The sequence below is a fragment of the Lacerta agilis genome, chromosome 6 (genome assembly GCF_009819535.1).
Source record: "Lacerta agilis isolate rLacAgi1 chromosome 6, rLacAgi1.pri, whole genome shotgun sequence".
Classification (NCBI taxonomy): Eukaryota; Metazoa; Chordata; class Lepidosauria; order Squamata; family Lacertidae; genus Lacerta; species Lacerta agilis.
This window is the reverse complement of record NC_046317.1, coordinates 64,153,173-64,174,722: the sequence shown is the minus strand read 5'-3', so window position 1 is coordinate 64,174,722 and position 21,550 is coordinate 64,153,173. Positions and strand designations below refer to the sequence as shown.

At 42.0% G+C, this 21,550-nt stretch overlaps 1 protein-coding gene across 1 annotated transcript in view; it reads right to left on the bottom strand.

The window, feature by feature from the left end:
* The window catches only part of LGR6 (leucine rich repeat containing G protein-coupled receptor 6), a 140,875-nt gene that overhangs the window by 33,997 nt on the left and 85,328 nt on the right, over positions 1 to 21,550 (bottom strand). Inside the window, exon 6 of the mRNA XM_033153111.1 lies at positions 16,508 to 16,579. Within this exon, the coding sequence (XP_033009002.1) occupies positions 16,508 to 16,579 (72 nt within the window). The remainder of the gene's footprint in view (positions 1 to 16,507; positions 16,580 to 21,550) is intronic.

Here is a 21,550-nt window from a genome sequence, read left to right as displayed (position 1 = left end):
GGCTACCTACTTGTAACTGGAACTATGGAATGCACTACACTGAGCCGCATGAAATGGAAGTCCATCAGGTGTATCTGAAGAAGTGTGCATGCACACGAAAGCTCATACCAGGTGCTACTGGAAGGATTTTATTTTTATTTTGTTTTGACTATGGCAGACCAACATGGCTACCTACCTGTAAATACAACAACCTGTTGTCAACAACCTGTTTGCAATAGCTGAATGGCCCATTATGTCCCTGTCTGGAAGAATGCTGTATCATTGTTGGGAAAACACAGTTTTCTCTCTGGCCAGCACTATAATTTATAACACAACTGCTGTTTGGAAAGCGTTGTGTGACCCACCAACTGGGACTGTGCCTGGGACATTAATTATGTTGAGTAGCCGAACTCCCTGACAGAACTTGCTCATGTCTTCCTTACTTAAAAACAAAATAAAATATTGTTGGATGAGCACTCTCTTGCTTAATAGCGCCAACAAGAGAATGTTCATGTAATTCTATAAAACTAAAATACCCCCCCCCACAAAAAATGAAAATTGGCAAACAATAGCAAGGCTACGTTCCGCCGTCACTCCAGAGAACTCCAAATAGAAATGAACCAGTATATGAAAAGAGTCTCTTGTCCATGTTAATGGTCTTTCTTGAAGCTCAGTCCTCTGCCAAAGGTGGGGGGCGGGGAATGGGTGTGAGGGGTCTGGCTCTAAAACCCTTACTCGCTTAACCACATTCAGAGCTGCCAGTTCAGGTTTTTCACCTATTTCTGCTTTTAAAAGAGGAGGCCTCTTAAAACTCCACCTGGTCTCCAGGAAAAGCAGCAGGCTAACTGAACTTGTTATTGTTCTAGAGAGCTTCCATGGACCCATATTTAGAACACCTCAATCAGTGTTTATTTAAGAGTAAAAGTAAATCGACAGTAGCAAAATGATGACTGCCAGACTGGCCTGCCAGAGTGATTTGTTTTAACCAATGACACGCAGCCTGGAACTAATAATAACTCGTGAGGGGCCGGAGAGTGAGAGAGACGAAAACAGATAGCCTCAGCTCAATTTTCTGCCTCTTAGAGGCTATTAGTGGTTCTGTCTAGGAAGCCAAGGGAGGGGGGAGAACCTATATGGAACCATAAACTCTTCCACAGAACACCACAAATTTGCAGCTAATAAACCTACAGATGCAGTAAGATCAGAAATTGGAGCTGGAAATTTTCTGTTTAGTTTCATACTGTTTTCAGCCCCTTCCAGTAATTTGGACTGCTGCTGTAACTCTGACAGTTGTTGCCCAAGAAAGCAGGAAAAGGGGTCCACAGCACTTCCAGACTTTTTGCTAGGGCGTTATTTCTACATTGCTAGCTGATATTTTCCAATAATTTTGGCCGCCAGTAAGTGTTTTAGTGAGCACCTTTTTTGGAGTGGGTGTATGCCCACATCTGGGCAGTGCAAATATTATGGGTGAGTGCCACATTCGAAGAGTGCAAAATGTGAGGTATAACTGGGAATGGGGAGAAGGATCATGGAGTTAAACATTACAGAAATTTAGCTCAAGTCAAATCAGCAAGAATCCATTCCGGCTAAAATTTCCCAGGAAATTTCGCATGCAGTTACATGGGAATCTGCTTTGACTCTGAAGTTGTTTTTACATAGCTAAGTTTTAGAAGTTGGTATTCCAGGCTTGCTATCCTGGGATAACAACTCCCCCTTGAATTAAATAATTTTTAAAGGATATTTTTGCTACACACTCTCCATAGTGAAGTGGGGTCACTCATATGTCATAATGTGATAAACCTCAGCATGACAGGTGAATTAAGAGCGCCTTGTTCATACAAGCAATTCAAAGAAGTCCCTGTGCACTTCTTAAAGAAATTGATCCCAAAGAAAGATGAAGGTTAGGTTTTGATTGTGGTTTACCTGCATCATTAGCTTTCCCTCTTCATATGGAAATGAGTCACTGCTGACAGAAATGGTACCATAAATTTAGATTTTTTTTTGCCGAGGAGTGGGACAACTGCTAGTGGTCAGGCTTTGTCAGGACAGAGTATTTAGGTATACGTACGTTGCAATCAGTGAAGGCCAGATAGCTTAACACTGAGAGCTCACCCCTTCTCTTAACTCCCCAAACCTGGAATGGTCCTAGAATGTGACCACACTTTTCCTGAGAAAACGTTAGTGTCACTTCATAGGATCAAAACTCAGCTGTCTCCTAAATCCCCTCAGGCCATCCCCTCACACTAAGCTCCTTTTCTTTAATGCTTCTGGAAAGTGTTTGTTCTCAGCTGTCTGTTCTGTAGCCGAGGAAGCTTCTGGATTCAATATGGTTTCAATTTGGGCTGAATTTATTTAACAAGCTAAAAGTAGGCCTTCGGGAGCTGGACTCTCCTGGGGGGTCCTTCAGTATACAGATTCAGGAAGGATCTATATGAATGAGAGAGAACACCAGGGCTGCAGTTTAGAGGGGGGAAACCCCCCTGAGAGGACTAATTCCACATAATAGGGTGATGCTCAGAATGATAGACATAGATTAGGAAACCAAGAGTAGATCTGTATGCACCTCTACAATTTATTTAGTTATTTTGTATGAATGGTGCTCCCTTTTTTTAATGCATGTATGTCCATATTGGTAAAATGATAGTATGTCATTAAAGCAACCTCATGGGTGCTTTTTAATGATGTAATAGCAGTGAATGTTTTACCAGAAACACCCAGAGTGACTTCGTTGGCTAGATGCCAGTATGAATTATGGGAAGTACCATACGAAAGTCTGCAGATTTCTGTGTTGGCAGTAAAGACAAATCCAACTTCATTTTATGGTTTGGAGAGCATTGTGGAATGAATAGGTGAATCTAGAATAGGATTTAAGCTATCCTTTCTAAGACAGCAAGGAGAAGTTGACATTGAAAATGATAGGACAGGAATGAGCAGAAAGACCATGAAGAGCTTTAGCTATTGCTCTGGCTTCCACTGTACTTTCCTCCCTGTCAAAAGCATGAGATTCCCCCTTTCTCCAAGACAGGACAGTTGCCTTGTACAAATTACAGATCCGCAGTATACATTTAAAGCACATGACATGATGCCACCATTAGCATGAAAGCTGGCAGCAAGGTGATGGAGGCAAGTGATGGATATGACTGAGCCAAAGTGCCCCAGAGACCCATGGCAATTGATTGCCTGTCCTTGTCAAGAGAGTAGAACACCGAGCTAAAGGCAGCAGAAACTGGAAATTAACTCTAGGAATAGAAGGGTGGAATTGTACCAATTCCAATTGGAATGTCATGCCATTCATACAAAAAGGGGGTAGCGGTCAGAGGAAAATGAAGCTTAAACTGATACATGCAAACCTTTATCAGAAACTGCACAAATAATAGGGCAGATGATGAGCTATGTGTCAAGACAACTGGGAATAACTTCAGAATATGCACATTTGCTAAATCCCTTTAGTTTATCAAGGATTTCTAATGTGACCCTGGTTCACTTTTGAAACACAGACATTATGCACCATGAAAGTTCAAACAGCAGTTAATTCTTTTAGACCTTAAAACCATAAGCAAAACAAAAATTACATTCCATGAGCATCTGTCAAATTCTATCAGTTACCAAACAACAAACACATTCTTTCACAGCTCATATCCCGGGGTCAGAAACTATAAAAAGTTTAATCAGATTCACATTCAGTGGCTGGCATTTTATACTCCAGGATATGACCTCTGGAAAGGCCTATTGAACTGTACCTTAAGTGGATGGATTAATCCTGTTCAATTCACAATGCTTAGAAAAACTGGAGAACTGGCACAGGCCAGACAGAGCAGAATCTACTTCTAGTCTCTTGCGTTTCTGTTATTATAGGATGCTTTTTCCTTTCTCAGATTTCTACCCATGTATCATTACAGTCTTCCTAGATCTGCACCCCATTCTCTAGTTCCCGTTTCCTCCTCATCTTCTTGCTCTTATTCCATATTCTCATTATTCCAGCTTCCCTCAGTCTCTTGCTAACTCCAGCTCTTAAGAGGAAAGCTGAAACTTCAGCTCAGCTTTCATTCTATATTTGGGTACAATGCATTGTCTCTTTATAATCTAAACAAATACATCCAATTCCCCAACTGTATGTGCAGCTTAGAGGAACAAGCATTACATAAACATCACATTTTAACAGCTTGTATCTGATACTGTAAAGGGAAAGCTAAGATTAGGAAGAAAATAACATATCATAAATGATACGTATCCAGACTACAATCACTGTCATGTGATGACATTTGATTCCAGGCAAGATACAATTCCCAGGCAATAGAAGCCACGATCTTGAGATCGGTAGGGAATTCTGCCATACCACCCACCTTTTTGTTACATTATATGCTACAGGATTGCTTGCGTAATGGGACTTCAAACTGCATACAAGATTGCTGCCAGTGCTCCGGGCTTTAAATACCTCAAGTGTGCAACTTTTTCAAAACAGATTAATTGGTTAAAAACAAAATGTTCTCTTTGTCTTCACAGCCAGCTCCCCACAGCTTATTCCTGTACATTGCCAAAGCGCACAGCGCTACTACCATTCTAATTGAAATAAGTCATAAACTGATCCATTCAAAAGCTTCTTATCTGACTTATCATCAGGTACACATTTGTGTATGTCTCGTTTAGTGGTATGTTTTCATACCAGAAAAATAACATTGCTACAGAATTAAGAGTCTGCGTAAATGGGTAATGCTGGCTTTGGACCTAATCAGTGAACTTGAAAATTGACTTGGGGGGGGGGGGCTTTCTGGTCATTTAACAAAGAAGGATTTTGAATTTTGGGTCTTTCTAATTACATAGAATATAAGATTACGGTGACAGAATAAAGTTACTACAGTGGTTGCATTAATATTTATACAGGTTGTTCATTATATTGCAAAAGCATTCCTGCGTCCTGAGTGACTACCTTCAGTCAAGAAATAACAGTGAATTGAGCGCTATTTGTGCTCATGCCTTGCCTGTGGGCATCCCTCAGGCTTCTGGTTAGCCACTGTGAGAATAGGAAGCTGGAATCGATATGCACCTTTGGCCTGATCCAGAAGGGCACTTCTTATGTTTTCATGGGTCTTTCTCATCCATGTCAGGCCTCCACAACTTGTAACCCACTGATTGTCAACCAGCAAGGGGCTTGGTGAACTTCCTGTTGTGGTTGTTGCTGCTGCTTGCTGGAGATGTCAAAAACAGTTTTAGGTGGTCATCCAGCAAGCCACAGGACATGAGTTGTGGGCTACATTCTGCTGCATGGTTCAAAAAACCATGCAAGTTTAGTGTATCCTAAGCAAATTACCTGTCTTTGAAGCAGATATGTAAAACATCAGGAGAAAAGTTTGAAAGTATTCACAAACATCCCCCCAATATTTTCTCGATTAAATACAAAAATAGGAAACTTTGAGGAAAATTGAGGAACCCATATTGAAATGTTCTCTTTGTCGGATTAATGCAAAATTCCTGCAATGGTTTATTTTTTTATTTTTTATCACATAGCCAATTTACACTGCTCCAAATTTCTTGGATCTAAGATTCAAATATAATAGCGTTAGTGATGTCAGCATGTTACTGCGTTTGACTGAACTGAACTGAACAAACAAACTCATTGAACTTGATGTTGGAAAAGTCCTCAATTCAAAGAACAGCTTCAGGTATTTAATTTAGGAGTGCAACCTGGGAAGCATATTGCTCCCCTGGATATGGTGGCCTGGCCCTTAAATCCTGCCCGCTTCTGCATCAAGTGAAAGAAACTGCTGAATGTTTGGAAATACACACACAAAATCAAGATAAAAAGTAACAGTTGAACAGAAATGAGAAGTTTGTTTTAAATTACAATGTTTCATTTTCTGAAGTTCAGGAAGCTCAAAGTGAAGGGTCAGAATAAGAACCTATGAGTCTTTCGCATACTGATTCCAATGAGAGTAGCAAGTTATGATATTATTTTCAATAGTATATTATGAGCAAAAGGTACTTCTGTTGAATATCCAAATATATTGCTACTCCTTAATTACAAGGGTGTTTATTTTTGCAGCTTTCCCTCAAAAATATGTTTCCTGTTTCAACAATAATCCTGAAGTCTACATAATGTTTATAAATCCCAAAACCTACCTATTGTTTTGTAAATGTTGATCCTTTCCATTTTCAACATCAATGCCACCTCTTATTTTTTTCACTTGGTAAAAAACTAGAATAAACTTAAGTGTCTTGGTTTGCAACAATTTGCATCTCCTCTTATAATTATCGCTTGAATAAAACAAAGACATTTAATGGTATTTACTCAGAGCAGACTTATTGAAATGAATGGACCTAACCTATTCATCTTCAGTAATGTCAGCTAGTCTACTCTGAGTAAAGCTTAGTTGATTTAATTTAAAAGAAAAAAAAAATTTCCAGTAGCACCTTAGAGACCAACTAAGTTTGTTCTTGGTATGAGCTTTCGTGTGCATGCACACGAAAGCTCATACCAAGAACAAACTTAGTTGGTCTCTAAGGTGCTACTGGGAAATTTTTTTATTTTGTTTTGACTATGGCAGACCAACACGGCTACCCACCTGTAACTTAATTTAAAAGCTTATTCTTTTAAATTTCGCAAATATAGCAACTAGTGCAATTGTATACGTGAAGTAAGCTCCACTGTTTTTAACAAAGCTTACTCCAAGGTATTCAGGGAGGTCAAGGATTCTTTAGCTGTGATTCTTGCATCCCAGGGGGTTGGACTAGGGGATCCTTTGGGTCATTTCCAACTCTACAAATCTACGATTCCATGATTCTAGGAAAACAGGATTAGACAAATTCATGCAGGATTAGACAAATTCATGTAGGATAATGCTATCAATGGCCACAAGCCACAATGGCCATAAGTTCATCTTCAAGGTTGGTGGCAGTATCCTTTGTAAAGCCACTTGCTGGAATCCGCAAGAGGGGAGGGACTTATTGTGCTTGGGTTCTGTTTGTGAGTTCCCCACAGGTATCTGGCTGGCCACTGTGTGAACAGGATGCTGGACTAGACAGGCCACTGGCCTGATTCTGCAGCCTCTTCTTATCTTATTGCCCCAGGTTTGTTGAAGAATACTCTGAGCTTCAAAGTACTACATGCATCTGACTCGACGACAAAGCATTTTGAGGAAGCAAATTTTCTGTGAATGCAACTGGGTGAAAGTAGGCAGGTGAATGAAACAAAGACTGACAGTCTTAGTAGTCAGTGAAAAGTTGCACTTGTCATGTTAGCCTATTATGTTACTTTGCTCAGCTTTGTGCCACTTCCTCAGAGTCATCTGAACAGATAATGCACCTTTGATTGCTGATTTCTTGGGCTACTGTCCCTTTTCTTTCTTAGCTCACTTTGAACTTCAGCTGTGAAAAATTAATTCTCAAGCAGATTCCCCTATTCTTTTTTATATAAAACAAAAATTCAAATGCAATATTCCAATTCATTTTTAAACATTTCTGATTATGGATGTTATTAGATCTTGAGGCTTTTAAAGATACGCAAAAGTAGAGAAAAGTGTCCCCTCAAAGATAAAGTTCAGAAGCACTATTTGAAAATGTTTCAAATTAAGATTGTGACATTTTCTCGAACTTTAAAATAGTGCAAAATTTTAATTGCTCTAGTTGCAACATTCCGCCAATGTTTGTGACATCACGGGAAATAACATTTAAATTAAAACACCCTAAACCAAATGTACCCAAAACATTATTCAGAGGGCATACACATACTCTCCAACATCCCTCAGAAAATAGGGACATTTTATAATTAACCCATTTTGAGCATTTAATACTGTTTTAATATGTCTCAGCATAGCTTACTTCATAACCCACTTAAATCTGGACTGCAGCCCAACTAAAGTCCTGTTATTGCCAATGATGTGTAATCAGTGCTTTTCTTCTGGGGGGGGGGGTTGCAGGGATACGCATACCCCTAAACATTTTGTGAATCTAAGTTTGGCCTTATTGAAGGGCAGTATTTCAGTATGAGTAGGAAAATGAGAGTACCCCTAAACATTTTTTTAAGAAAAAAAGCACTGTGTGTAATAACCTGATAACCATATGTTTCAACATAGCTGGGCTATCAGGATTCGCACAGCTTTTGCTTTGTTCTGTCTCTCTCGATTTTTATTCTCTCAGTCCAGAAAAAGGAAAGTTCGTGTTATGCTTTTGAAAAATGTACCTCACACACAGTGGAGTGTGCTAAGTTGTTATGACATCCATTATCCTAGATATATCAGTTATTAGAACATCCTTAAGAGGGTGCTGTCTTCTTAAGAATCAACAGTCAATCCCTGCCCCACACAAATGAGCACACCTTGCGTCTGCCTCAAGGAGAACTTTCTGTCCCACTAGGAGAGCCTAACAGCTGAATTGACAGGGCTGAATTGACACCCATACAGTGGTGAGGCCAAGACTGAAAAGAGACTAGGAAGAAGCCTTAGCAGTGCAAAGTGTTTGGAGCTCATAAAAATATGGCAGATCACTTTAGCATGAATATACTATCTGGAGGGAGAAGGCAAGTTTCTTCTTGCTTGTTAGACACAGGGTGAACCCATAGCTATGGTTTGGGGAACCTTCTTCAGTCTCGAGCACTCTATTTCCTCCTGGGCAATCTTCTGAGGGCCACATGTCCTCCGTGGTGGGCATGCCAGAGCCAAAGGTAAACTGAGCAATGAATGTAAATTCTGCCTTCCTACCCTAGCCATGGGTAGGCAAACTAAGGCCCGGGGCCCAGATCCGGCCCAATTGCCTTCTAAATCTGGCCCGCGGATGGTCCAGAAATCAGCGTGTTTTTACATGAGTAGAATGTGTCCTTTTATTTAAAATGCATCTCTGGGTTAGTTGTGGGGCCTGCCTGGTGTTTTTACATGAGTAGAATGTGCGCTTTTATTTAAAATGGATCTCTGGGTTATTTGTGGGGCATAGGAATTTGTTCTTTTTTCTTCTTCCAAAATATAGTCCAGCCCCCCACAAGGTCTGAGGGACAGTGGACCGGCCCCCTGCTGAAAAAGTTTGCTGACCCCTACACTAGTTTCTCCACATGCTCAAACACGCCTCTCTATGCTCCATCGAGGGAAGCAAGAGGCACTGTCAGAGTTCAAGGACATATTTCAACCAGGCAGAAAAGCTCAAGGAGGCAGCAAAGCATGGCCTGCAGGGGGTGTGGCTGGGAAAGAGCCCCGAGGGCTGGACAGATAAGCTTGAAGGGTATATGTAATGCAGCAATATTCATGGCTTGACCATCAGTGCCTATGGCGGGAAGATCTCTGTTCCTTGAACCTGCTATTTTTGTGTGTGTAAAGTATGCTATTTCCTTTTATTCCATTTCCCCCTCTTATTGCAATTTTTACCGAAAACCCAAACAAACCCCAAACCCTTTAACAGATGCTTCCTTCTTTTACTTTTCTGGAGAGCCACATTCTCCTCCATTCATCACTGCCTTCAGTCCTGGGCCCATAAAGCTTGGCATCTCCTGTAGGTTAATTCCCGTGACTACTACTCTGTTATTTGCACAGCAATTCATATGATAGCTTGAACTCCTGAGATTTAATGTCAGTTTCGGTAAAAGCCCCGGAAAGCCGTTTCAAAAACATGCTCATATCAATCAGCTACCCGGAATAAAGCCTGGCTCTGTGACCACCATGCCCTTGGGGTGCTTCAGTTTCTCCTTTACATGCATGCATTGTGTCTTCTATCCCTAGGTGAACTGGCTAGGCTCCCTAATGACTTCCAAAGGAAACCTGCCAAACCACACAAAAGAGAATGAACACGGAGGTTTCCTTATTTCTTCCTGTTATCTCACAGGAGCGGAGATGACTTGGTGGCAACATCAGGGATTGCTACAGGGGGAGCTGGCTTGCCAATTAGTTGCACAAGAGCAATGTGTGGTGGGAAAGGGACCTCACTGCAGTTTGGCTACAAGTCAAGCATTCACCACTGCCGCCATGTTCCAGCACCTGCTTCATTCACAACTTGTGGGATGTGGACCCTTTTTAAATGTGCAATATGTATCCCTCCCAGGTAAAGAGCAATGCCAAACCACATATTCATAACAGCACGCAGGCAACAAGGGTGCTTCAAGACAGGAGTCTGAACTATGTGTTAGCAATGTACCTAGCAACACCCCTGTCCCTTAGGGATAATTATCTCAGTGGTCTGTGCCCTCAAACTGAGGACTGGTGTGGGCTAAACCACTGAGCGTTGGGCTTGCCGATTGGAAGGTCAGTGGTTTGAATCCCTGCAACGGGGTGAGCTCCCGTTGCTCGGTCCCTGCTCCTGCCAACCTAGCAGTTCGAAAGCATGTCAAAATGCAAGTAGATGAATAGGTACCACTCCGGCGGGAAGGTAAATGGCGTTTCTGTGCACTGCTCTGGTTTCACCAGAAGCGGCTTAGTCATGCTGGCCACATGACCCGGAAGCTGTACACCTGCTCCCTTGGCCAATAAAGCAAGATGAGCACCGCAACCCCAGAGTCGTTCGCGACTGGACTTAACTGTCAAGGGTTACCTTTACCTTTTTAATCATATAGAAATAGTGGAGAACATAGAGAGAGCCCTGTCGGATCAGGCCCAGTGCCCATCTAGTCCAACAGCCTAGTCCAGTGTTTTTCAACCACTGTTCCGCGGCACACTAGTGTGCCGCGAGATGTTGCCTGGTGTGCCGTGGGAAAAATTGAAAAATTCAAGAGAATTACTTTATATATAGTCAATATAGGCACAGAGTTAATTTTTTTAACATTTTCTAATGGTGGTGTGCCTCGTGATTTTTTTCATGAAACAAGTGTGCCTTTGCCCAAAAAAGGTTGAAAAGCACTGGTCTAGTCTCACTGTGGCTAAATAGATACCTATGGAAAGCTGGACAGGACTGCAAGAACACTCTCCCCAATTGTAGTTCTCTGCAACTGGCATTCAGAAGCCTACTTCCCCTGATAGTGGAGGTAGAACATAGTCATAATGATAGGTAGCTATAGCTGTATCCTTCATGAATTTGTCTAATCCAGGTTGCTCATCATCTTAGCTCTGAGGCTTTGAGCATTACCATATAAACACTTTTCCCACCCTCCTCCTTAGTGTATCTTCTTTGCTTGTGATTTTTGCTATGAGATGTTTGGTTGGTTTTCATGTTACAATGCCTAGTAATAAAAGGAGAACATGAACATAATGGGAATATTGGAGATGCGGTGGATCAGTAGGATACAGTTATCTGTGGACATAAAATCCAAGGAAGTCTTAGGAGAAAGAACTTCACCCACAGCCACAGAATTGTGATGGGCAGAGTTCTAAGCTAAAGTAATACAGTACTGGGGTTATGCTCTTGTGCCTCCCCACCCCCACCCCGATCCAAAATTCTAGTGATGATCTTGAGATAGAAATCAGGCAGGCAGCCAAAAGGGAAAATATTGTGATAATGGGTGCCAAAGATCATCACCACCTTTGGGCAAATGTATGTGCAGGTTATGACAAACCTGGGGGGCGAGGAGGCAAGGTATGGTGGATGACTGTGTATTTTAGCATCAGAGGAAAATTTAAAAAGAGTACAATGTACCGGTAGATTGATAAAGGAAAGCAAAGAAGGAATTTAAGGAGCAAATTACTAACGACACAAAGCAGCTAACAAACTTTCCTTCTTAAGTAATGTGAGAAGTAAGGAAGCAACCAACCAACCAACCAACCAGGGGCAGTAAGACTTGCAGATGGCAACCAAGACATGAAAGGAATAGTAAAGCAACACTGGGCAATGGCACAGAGGCTAAATGAATTCCTTCTCTGTGCTTCCCTTTCATGTAATTGGAAGGTGTTGGAGATGCCCACATATGTACCCTTGTTTTCAGAGAGGGCATCTGAGGAGGTATGTCCAACAGAGGTGAATAAGGTTTAGAGCTAATTTAAAATTTGCAAATTAGAAAATCTCTTTTTCTCTCCTTAGTTGTTGCTCTTTATATGACTTAATTCTGTTGTTAAAGCTAACTGGGTAAATAGAAAGATCTATGGACAACTGAGGCCAGATGGCATTCATTTTAAAAGTCTTAAATATCTCAAATACTAAATTGCTGATCTTTTAAGAAAAGTGTACAACATCATGAAAATCACCCTCTTTACCAGAAGATTGGAAGGCAGCCAAAGTTAACACCGTTTTCTTTTTCTTTTTTTTAATTCATCCTAAGGGGATCTGGAAAATTACTGATCTGTCAGCGTAACTTCTGTTCCAGGTAAATTGGAAGAAAGTATTATTAAAGTCAGAATTGTTAAACACATTAACAAGCCTTGCTGAGGAAAATCAGCATGGCTTCCACAAAAAGCAGTCCTGCCCAACTAGCCTTTCAGAACTGTCAATGTGCATGTAGACAGGGCTATGTAGTTGGATTTTGTTTTGGGAAAGCTATGTATTGAAGGCCCCTCTGTAAATTTAGGAGTCATGGAGTTTGAGGAATGGTTAAAGAACAGGAAGCAGAGGGTTGGAATAAATGGTTCGCTTACAAAATGGAGAACAGTAAGAAGCAAACAATGGAGTCTCCCAAGGAACTGTACTGGGACCAGTGTGTCCACTCATATCGCTGCCTGTGTATGTGAACTGGGCCAATTTGCTGTGATATCAGCATAGAAATTAAGGAGGCCCCTTACCATATTGTTAGAAACCACTGAATTAGGGCACCTACAAGTCTTCTGAATTTCAAAAGCACAATCCTAGCAATGTTATAATGACCACTGAAATGAGTGGCAATCACAGACACAGTGCTGATCCACATTTTTGAGGAAGTGTTTACACATAATAATAAAGAAATATGAAGTACAGGATAAAAATCCTTCCAGTAGCACATTAGAGACCAACTAAGTTTGTTCTTGGTATGAGCTTTCGTGTGCATGCACACTTCTTCAGATACATGTTATCTGAAGAAGTGTGCATGCCACACGAAAGCTCATACCAAGAACAAACTCAGTTGGTCTCTAAGGTGCTACTGGAAGGATTTTTTTATTTTTTATTTTGTTTTGACTATGGCAGACCAACACGGCAACCTACCTGTAAATGAACTACAGGGATATTTGAAAATATAACAATGTATCACACAAGGAAAACCTTTGCATCTTAGACGTAATTTTCTTTGTGACTTTAAAAGAGAGGTTATAAACACCAGAATTTGGTTCTGCATTAATAAAAATATGTGGAACAATGGTGTGAAATGATGTTGTTATTATACACCCTTTACCCTAAGGTCCCAGGGTAGGTTACAACAATTTAAAATACAATGTTGTGGCTAAGGGTTCCCCTATTGCAGCAGGGGTGGCCAACTCCCAAGAGACTGTGATCTACTCACAGAGTTAAAAACTGGGAGTGATCTACCCCCTTTTTTGTGGTTCAGGTCAAAGTTGTTGAGCTTCTTTTAGGAATGAAAGCCCTGTTTTGGGGGGTTCATGTAAAAGTTGTTGAGCTATTTTTAGGGAGGAGGAAAGCCCCACCTTTTGGGGTGCAGGGCAAAAATGCTGAGCATTTTTAAGGGAGCCACAGTTGTTGAGCTTCTTTGGGGGCAGTCAGTGATCTACCGGTGATCTACCACAGACGTTCAATGATCTACCGGTAGATCACGATCTACCTGTTGGACGTGCCTATACTATGGTATAAGTAATGTTCTTGGACTGTCCTTGCTTTGATTTGATGGGACTGAACTGAAGCACAGATACCACCATCTTTAGGACTTTCAGCCTAAACATTTTTTCTGATGTAAGTCAACCCATGTAAATAACGCTGCTGTCAACACACACACACACACACACACACACACACACACACACACAGTCTTCTGGGCGCTATACATTTTGACACCCCAAGGGGCTGTATTGTGTGACCCAAGAACTTCACTCCAAGATATATTTGAAATGTTGCACATGATGTGCACAGACTTAGATCATGTGCATAGTACCTTTTCCTGCCATACAAGGAAGAGACTGTAGCCTCCAAGTTCTTCCCAGAGACAGTTGTTGGTTTTTTTTACTGTGTAGACAGCAATCACTGCTGTCTGTGAAGTGCACCACAAATGGCTCACTTTGGATCAGACTGTTACTATTAATGCTTGATGATTTATTATTATTTTTATGTGTGTTGGAAGCTGCCCAGAGTGGCTGGGGAAACCCAGCCAGATGGGTGGGCGGGGTATATTATTATTATTATTATTATTATTATTCACTTTCTCCCCTTCCTAAATGGAGGCTCTAGGAAATGGAGGATATTATATGTACTATTGCCTGGAAAACATATTTTCTCATATTGCCTCTTCCTAATTCCTAGCTCAGAGCTTCTGGGGATAACAGACATCCTTGGCAGAATTTCACATCTTGGTGGCAGCTTTATCTCCTTGAATGACACTTTTATGCTGGGATAGAGTTTCGCTCTCTTTTACTGGCTCTTTCCCCATTTTGTCCTTCTTGTTCTTTTGACAGTTTGATTCCATCATTAAAGTCAAGAACTGTTTTACTGGAGTGGATGCAAAGGTCTCTGGACAACCAAGGGCAAGAGCCTCTTAGTTTCATGTTTGGAATGCTGATTTATCTCGTTTGTTATTTTTTACTAGGCCATCATATAAAAAAGAACACTGTTTCCACCATAGTAGTTAGGCAAGGCCTTTGGTCTGGGTTTGGGGAGGCAACATATAACCGTTGAAGTCCAATGCAACTCTAGGAACTAGAAATATCTTGCCTGATTCATGTATTATCCCAGTAACATGAGAGTTGTTTCCTCCAAATGTGGCTGTATGCTGCGCAGATAGTATCTGCATAGAGTACCGTATTTTTTCATGTATAAGACTAGGTTTTTTCCTCTCCAAAAAACAGGTTTAAAATAGGGGCTCATCTTATACACGGGGAGTGCTAAGGGGTGTTTTCTTAATTTGGAGTCCCCCAAAATAGGGGGCATCTTATCTTATACATGGGCGGCACTGTGGTCTAAACCACTGAGACTTGGGCTTGCAGATCAAAAGGTTGGTGATTTGAATCCCTGAGGTGGGGTGAGCTCCCGTTGCTCGGTCCCAGCTCCTGCCAACCTAGCAGTTCAAAAGCATGCCAAAAAGTGCAAGTAGATAAATAGGTACTGCTCCCGCAGGAAGGTAAACAGCGTTTCTGTGCGCTGCTCTGGTTTGGCCAGAAGCAGCTTAGTCATGCTGGCCACATGACCCAGAAAAACTGTCTGCGAACAAACGCCGGCTCCCTCGGCCTGTAAAGCGAGATGAGTGCCGCAACCCCAGAGTTGTCTGTGAATGGACTTAACTGTCAGGGGTCCTTTAACTTTTACCTTTTTTAGATGTTACATCAAGCAAATGTTGTCCCACACTGCCCAGCACATTTCTCCATTTCTTTCCTTAGTGCATAAAGTCCAATGTGGTTGGGGAAGGGAAGTGGGTTTGTTGCACTAGTGCTCTGAGTCAACTTCAATTGCACAACCGGCATTTTCTGGGATGTGATAGAATCCCACCTGAAAACAGCAACAGTCTGGAAACACCCACTGTCTCATCCTTAGCAGTTAAAGACATTTTGCTGAAGTTTGAGGACTTTCTCACAGGATTTCTGCTGCCTTCTCCTGACCTGAGCCAGACCTGAGACCTCTTTGGAAGTCTTTGGAGATAGGCTTCCAGTCCCTTAGATAGCAGGAGAAGTGGTAGGTAGCAGCAGAATATGCCTTGTGAGCACCCAGCCAGGTACAGTATTTCTTTCTTTTTGCAAGCATTCAAATAGAGGGCTTGCAAAAAACCTCAGTTTAAATACCTACAGAGACTCAATCTCTCTCAGGCAAGCAGCAGGATGCTTAATCACCCCATGTCCAATCCCCCCTCCTCCCAAGTCTGTAGGCTGGCATGGCCCTCTGGGTGTAAGAAAGTCTGTTATGTAGCTTTGTCTGGGAAAGTTTCACCACTGACTTATGGAACTTTTCTGATTCCTCCAGGGCTGATAATATATCCAGAAAAAAAGAGGCACGAGTGCCAGAAAGGTACAGCATAGCTATTTCCTAGCTCAGCTCTAGGCAGGGGTGTAGAAAGGGGGTAAGGGGTGGGTGGTCTTCCCCGGGTATCATCCTTGGGGTGTGTGTGTGACAAAATGGCACACTGCGGGGCAGCACTTACCGCAGGGCCTGGCCTGCAGCATGCCCGAGCCTTGTGTCTTTCCTGGGAGTGACACAGTGGCTTGGGGCCCTGTGCTGCCTGAAATGGCAGTGTGGGGCTTGTCACCGCCAAGCGGACTCTGTGGGCAGCTTACTGTGCTGCCCGCCCGCCCCCCGTGTGGCTCACTGCGCCTCCCCTGTGCGTTGATTGCCATGGCGCCCTCATGTGCGACTCGCCCCGCCTCCACGGGCAGCTCACCTTGCCCCCACCGCTCCGGGTGCCGGAGCGGGTAGCTACGCCCCTGGCTCTAGAATGGAATAGCTGAAGAGATGAAGCCTTTCTAGATCCTCTTGCAGAGAGATGGAACGAATACACAGAGCGAGACTATCCTACTCTTTCAGGAAGGATGGTTTAGTGCTAGGTACAAAGAAAAAGGAAACAACTTACAGAGTTTCCAAGCTGTGGAGTCCTTCAAAGCCGTGGGTTCCGAGGCTGCAGATGTGGTTATTATGCAGGTGTCTGCAGAGAGAAAGGAGATCCTTAGATTCCCAACATCAGCAAACACTTTTTTTTCCCATTTTTTTTGCCTAGAGAAGCACTGAAAGCTAAATGCTGCCAAGGGCAAGATGACCCTAGACAAGTGTTCACGAGTTCCCAAAGCACTCATGAACATGGCAGACAACCGAATATATTCAAAATTAATAGGGATCATTGGAATGTCTATATGCAATAGGCCCCAGTCATCACGACTACTGATGGGGGAGACTCCCCTATCTGGTTTCAAATTGTGTGCTCATAAAATTAGCTAATCTGTACTGAATTTGGATGGGGTCTGAACTGGCTAATTTTCAAGCTCTCCCCATGCCTTACTCAGACGATGTTGCCATTGTGCTTCTGGTGATGTCACTGGGGACATATTCAAGCTTGGAGGTCTCCTCACTCCCATCTCCCTTGCATGCCTCCCCCCCCCAAAAAAAAGCTCAACAACTTTTCTGTCCAGATTTTCACATTTTGAAATATAGCAACCCTACCTCCTCACTGCCCAGAGATAGCAGGCTTAATGTTAACCACAAAGATCTAGTGGTCAGTGGCTTTGGAAAATACCTGAGGATGTTGATCCCCTCAAGGAGAGGATGTGGGAGATTAGCAGACAAACCTAACAAATGCATATTCTTGCTAGTTAGCATGAGAAGGGGCTAATACCCCTTCTTTGCTGATAGGCAGATACTTGTTGTTGTTGTTCAGTTGTTCAGTCGTGTCCGACTCTTCGTGACCCCATGGACCAGAGTACGCCAGGCAGATACTTAGATCATAGAAATACAATTGGGTAAAGAGGGTTCTGTAATTTCCCCTCTTCTCCTGGAGAGGAAGAAGCATATAGGACTTCCTATCCCTCTCCCTTTGACCACAGTTGGCTGCAGAAATGCGTCCGCTTGCTCCAGATTTAGGCCTGAAGCTGATTATACTGTAAATATAAGTATTTTGCTGGCATAGTTTTTATTTCTGCCATTGCTTTGAACCAATGCAACATTAAAAATTAATTATATTTTTAAACTTTGTTGTCTGATTTTTTTGTTAAGTGGAGTAAGAAGGGGAAAAGCCAGCTTACTTCATAGCTGGGCTTCCTCAAAATCCTCTCCTACTCATTAAAACCCAACCCACAAAGGAAGCGTAGAGAGAAAAATCTGTCAGTCAACTTTTAAGGGTCCAGAGCAGCAATGAGATCATTTCTGGTATGCTGGAATTTTGGCTGGCAATAGATGTCATTACAGAGCAAAAAGAGGTGGCCAACTTACTAAGGAATATTTTAGATAAGCTCATGGCCATTATATTCTTTATGATGGAACAGAGACATATTATCCTGGTCTGTAACAGCAAGCAATGTTTTGGGCAGTGACACAATGTAATGCAGCCCCCCAGGGAGATTCCACCCAGCAGCAGGTGAAATCAACGTCACCTTAATTATTTGTGTTTCGTCTGGTGTCAGTGAAAAAAGAAATCCCATTCCAACTGGTCTCCAGTACTGGAGGTTTGGCAGAGAGCACAGAGTTCCATGGTAAGGGCGGCTTTGATTTACAAGGAACAGAGTAAACATGTGGTGGATAAATGAAAGCCTATGACATCCCTGGATGTTTCCGATGAGCACTTAGAGTGTTTGCTGTTTTGCAGAAAAAGAATACTGCTTGCCTTTCTAAAGCAAGTGGGAAACAGGGAAATGCAGATGCTTGAGAGAAAACTTGGATCCAGTCTAACTTTCAACGGAGAAGATCGATTTCATTCAAAAACTAAATCAGGAGATTAGAGCATGAAAAAGTTATTCCTCCCTGACTGTCGGAAAGCAAAAAAAACCCATATCCAGATGGTTTCCTCTATCAATTTTTATGGGGCATTTCTAGATCAGGCTGCCCTGACATCACCTTGGACCTTTACACAAAGATGACACCTGCAGTTTAAGTTGCTCTGAATGCTGGATCCCAGGCTTGGCAATCCAGAGTTCAAAAATATTATAAGTAGTAACACATGACATATTGCCATATTTGAAACAGTACCAAAAAATTGCACACAAGCAATTGGAAAGCTTTGATTCACCTTTTGTACCTTTGATTAATTAGCAATAGGAATGGTTCTAAGTTAAATAAAGGCAAAAATGCATCTAGCAGACATAACACTTGAGTAGAATAGGTTTCCATCTGGGGAACACATTCACTCTGAACTCCACGCTCAGGTACTGAGCAAGGACCAAACACACATGAAATCTTACTCGCCCAAGCTCACTTGATCAGGGAAGGAGGAAAAGTAGGCGCAGAGGCAGGCCAGAGGCAAGTAAACAGGAAAAAACGAACCAATAAAAAAGGGACCTGGTCAGGAGAAAAGTCTGCTCCAAGTATGAAGAAAATGCAAGGTGTTCAGGTTTGGACTATGATGGGGCAACCTGAATAAGGAAAATGTGGGGTTTTAGCAATTTTACATGATGGCATGAGTGAGCCCATTGTCTTGCCTCCCCACAAACTAATCAGATTGAATGTTCAACAAACAGGTTGTCTGGAAGTGCCCTTTGTCCCAACACAGGAGAAAGTGGGAATAAGGCTGTAATCCTATACACACTTTGTTGTTGTTTAGTCGTTTAGTTGTGTCCACCTCTTTGTGACCCCATGGACCAAAGCACGCCAGGCACTCCTGTCTTTCACTCCTTCCTGCAGTTTGGTCAGACTCAGGTTGGTAGCTTCCAGAACACTGTCCAACCATCTCGTCATCTGCCATCCCCTTCTCCTTGTGCCCTCAGTCTTTTGCAACATCAGGGTCTTTTCCAGGGAGTCATCTCTTCTCATGAGGTGGCCAAAGTACTGGAGCCTCAGCTTCAGGATTTGTCCTTCCAGTGAGCGCTCAGGGCTGATTTCCTTAAGAATGGATAGGTTTGATCTTCTTGCAGTCCATGGGACTTACCTGGGAGTAAGTCCCAGTGACCTTAATAGAACTTAGGGCTCATCCAGACTTCCTTTTGTGCTATGTTTCTAAACAGATTGACACTTTAAAGTGCCATGTCTGAGAGCTCCCCTCCTCCCCAGGGCTTTCCCCACAAAAACTTGCTCTCTACCACTAAATTGGGAGCAAAAGGCAGAGAAGGTGGCAGGGCAAAAAAGAAAGTGCTCAGACATCATACTTAATTTTAGATACATCATACATTGTAAAATTACATCATACTGAATTTTAGATAAAATACGACTTGGGGTGAGGGGGATGATGACGCACAAGCATAGTATAACCAGGGAAACAGCTAAGTTTCTAAACTCGAAAACTTAGATGGTGAATGCCAGTTGTACCATCACACAAATAGTCATGACTTTATAGGAGAACCAGAAAGATACAAAGTTCAAGCTGTTCTGGCTTAAGTTTGGCCTGGAATGTTTTGTTCTGTTTTGAAACAGAGCAAACCATGAACATTCCAGTCCCCACAGAACAGTTTTGTAATCTTATGAGCATCTGAAATGCTGGAGCTCTCGTGGAAAATGGAACCCAATCTTTGCCATCAGCTCCGTAGGAACATAAACAAAAGGGAGTTTGACTCACAGTCCAAGTTGGGATGGTAAATATTTGAGGAGAGGAACTCCTCTTCCGTTCTTCCATCCTCTCATCCATGTTAAATAAATTACTTTAGCAAGTGGAATCACAGTTGCTCCAGTGCCTGCCAAACTGTTCCCTGCTCACACAGAGCCATTTCTCCTGGTAAGTCACAGATGGTTTGACAATTGCAGAAGTGGTGCTTTGACAAAATGAAGACACAGTTCTATAATTCTTCATTTCATTCAGGTTTCTAGAGAAATTAATGACCATATTTCCTCTGATGAATCAATGACAAACAAAATGAAGCTATTTTTACAATATGTATACATATCAGAATCCAGGAAAAGGAGGAGAGTTGGAATCATTCCAAAAGGGAAGCAACTTTCAGAATAGCACTGTCTTGAATTGCTTTGTTTAAAATAAAAATCCAGATCAAGCACTTTATTTTATTTTCTGCAAAGCAATTCAGAACATTAGTGCCAGCTAATGGCATGTAGGAAGAAACACACACAATGTGATGATTACTGCACTGTGTTCTGAGCGTTCCTAAGCATCACAGGGGAAAACTTGCAATAGGGATATAGCCAGTGCATGGAAGAATGGCAACTAATGCTACATACCGGTACATCATTTACAAAGAATGCTGGTGTATACTGCTGCTTTCTCCTTTTAAATATGAAGCAGAGGTCCAATCCTTTATTGGCTGTGACTCCCATGTAGGGAAATCCACTCATTTAGGTTACAGCCACACTTTCACAGTTATGGCTTCTCCCAACGAATCATGGGAACTGAAGTTTAGCCGCCTCTAAAGGGCAATTTCCAGCACCCATAACAAACATCAGGCGCCTCCCCAAAATGATCCTGCAAAATCAAATTACTATGTTCACTTGTGCTGAATACAGAATCCCTGTCTTTTCCCACTATAATCCCACTTGACCCACCTAAAGATCTCTTCTCAGAATAGATTGGAAACAATCAGTATTTTCCCCTTTTCTTTTAAAATGTCATTTTTCTCTATTTTTTTCCTTGTTAACAGAAAAAAAAATATTTTTTTTCCAGATAGGGATTTAGTCAACCTCACAGACAGAAAGAGCACAAATTTCTTCTTTTAGCCTCTGGGTGTCAAATTTGTGTTGGAAATAGGAGGAATTGTGTTTTGATGTCTATCTGCTCCAGTGATTGAAATTAACAGGGGAGTACAACCCCCAACAACAATAGTTGTGACTTGTTATCAGTCTGTTCTGAATTCCCTTTGCTCTGATATCAATCTGCTCAGAATTTCAGTTGTCTTCAAAGCCCACCAGTGCCTTGCTTTACTTAAAAAAAACCTAAATAAATGCTTTAACTTTGGCTGCAAAAAGTAAATAATAATTTTTTTTTGCAAAGTTCAAAAACAAAATAATGCACTTCTCTGGATTGTGCTCACAT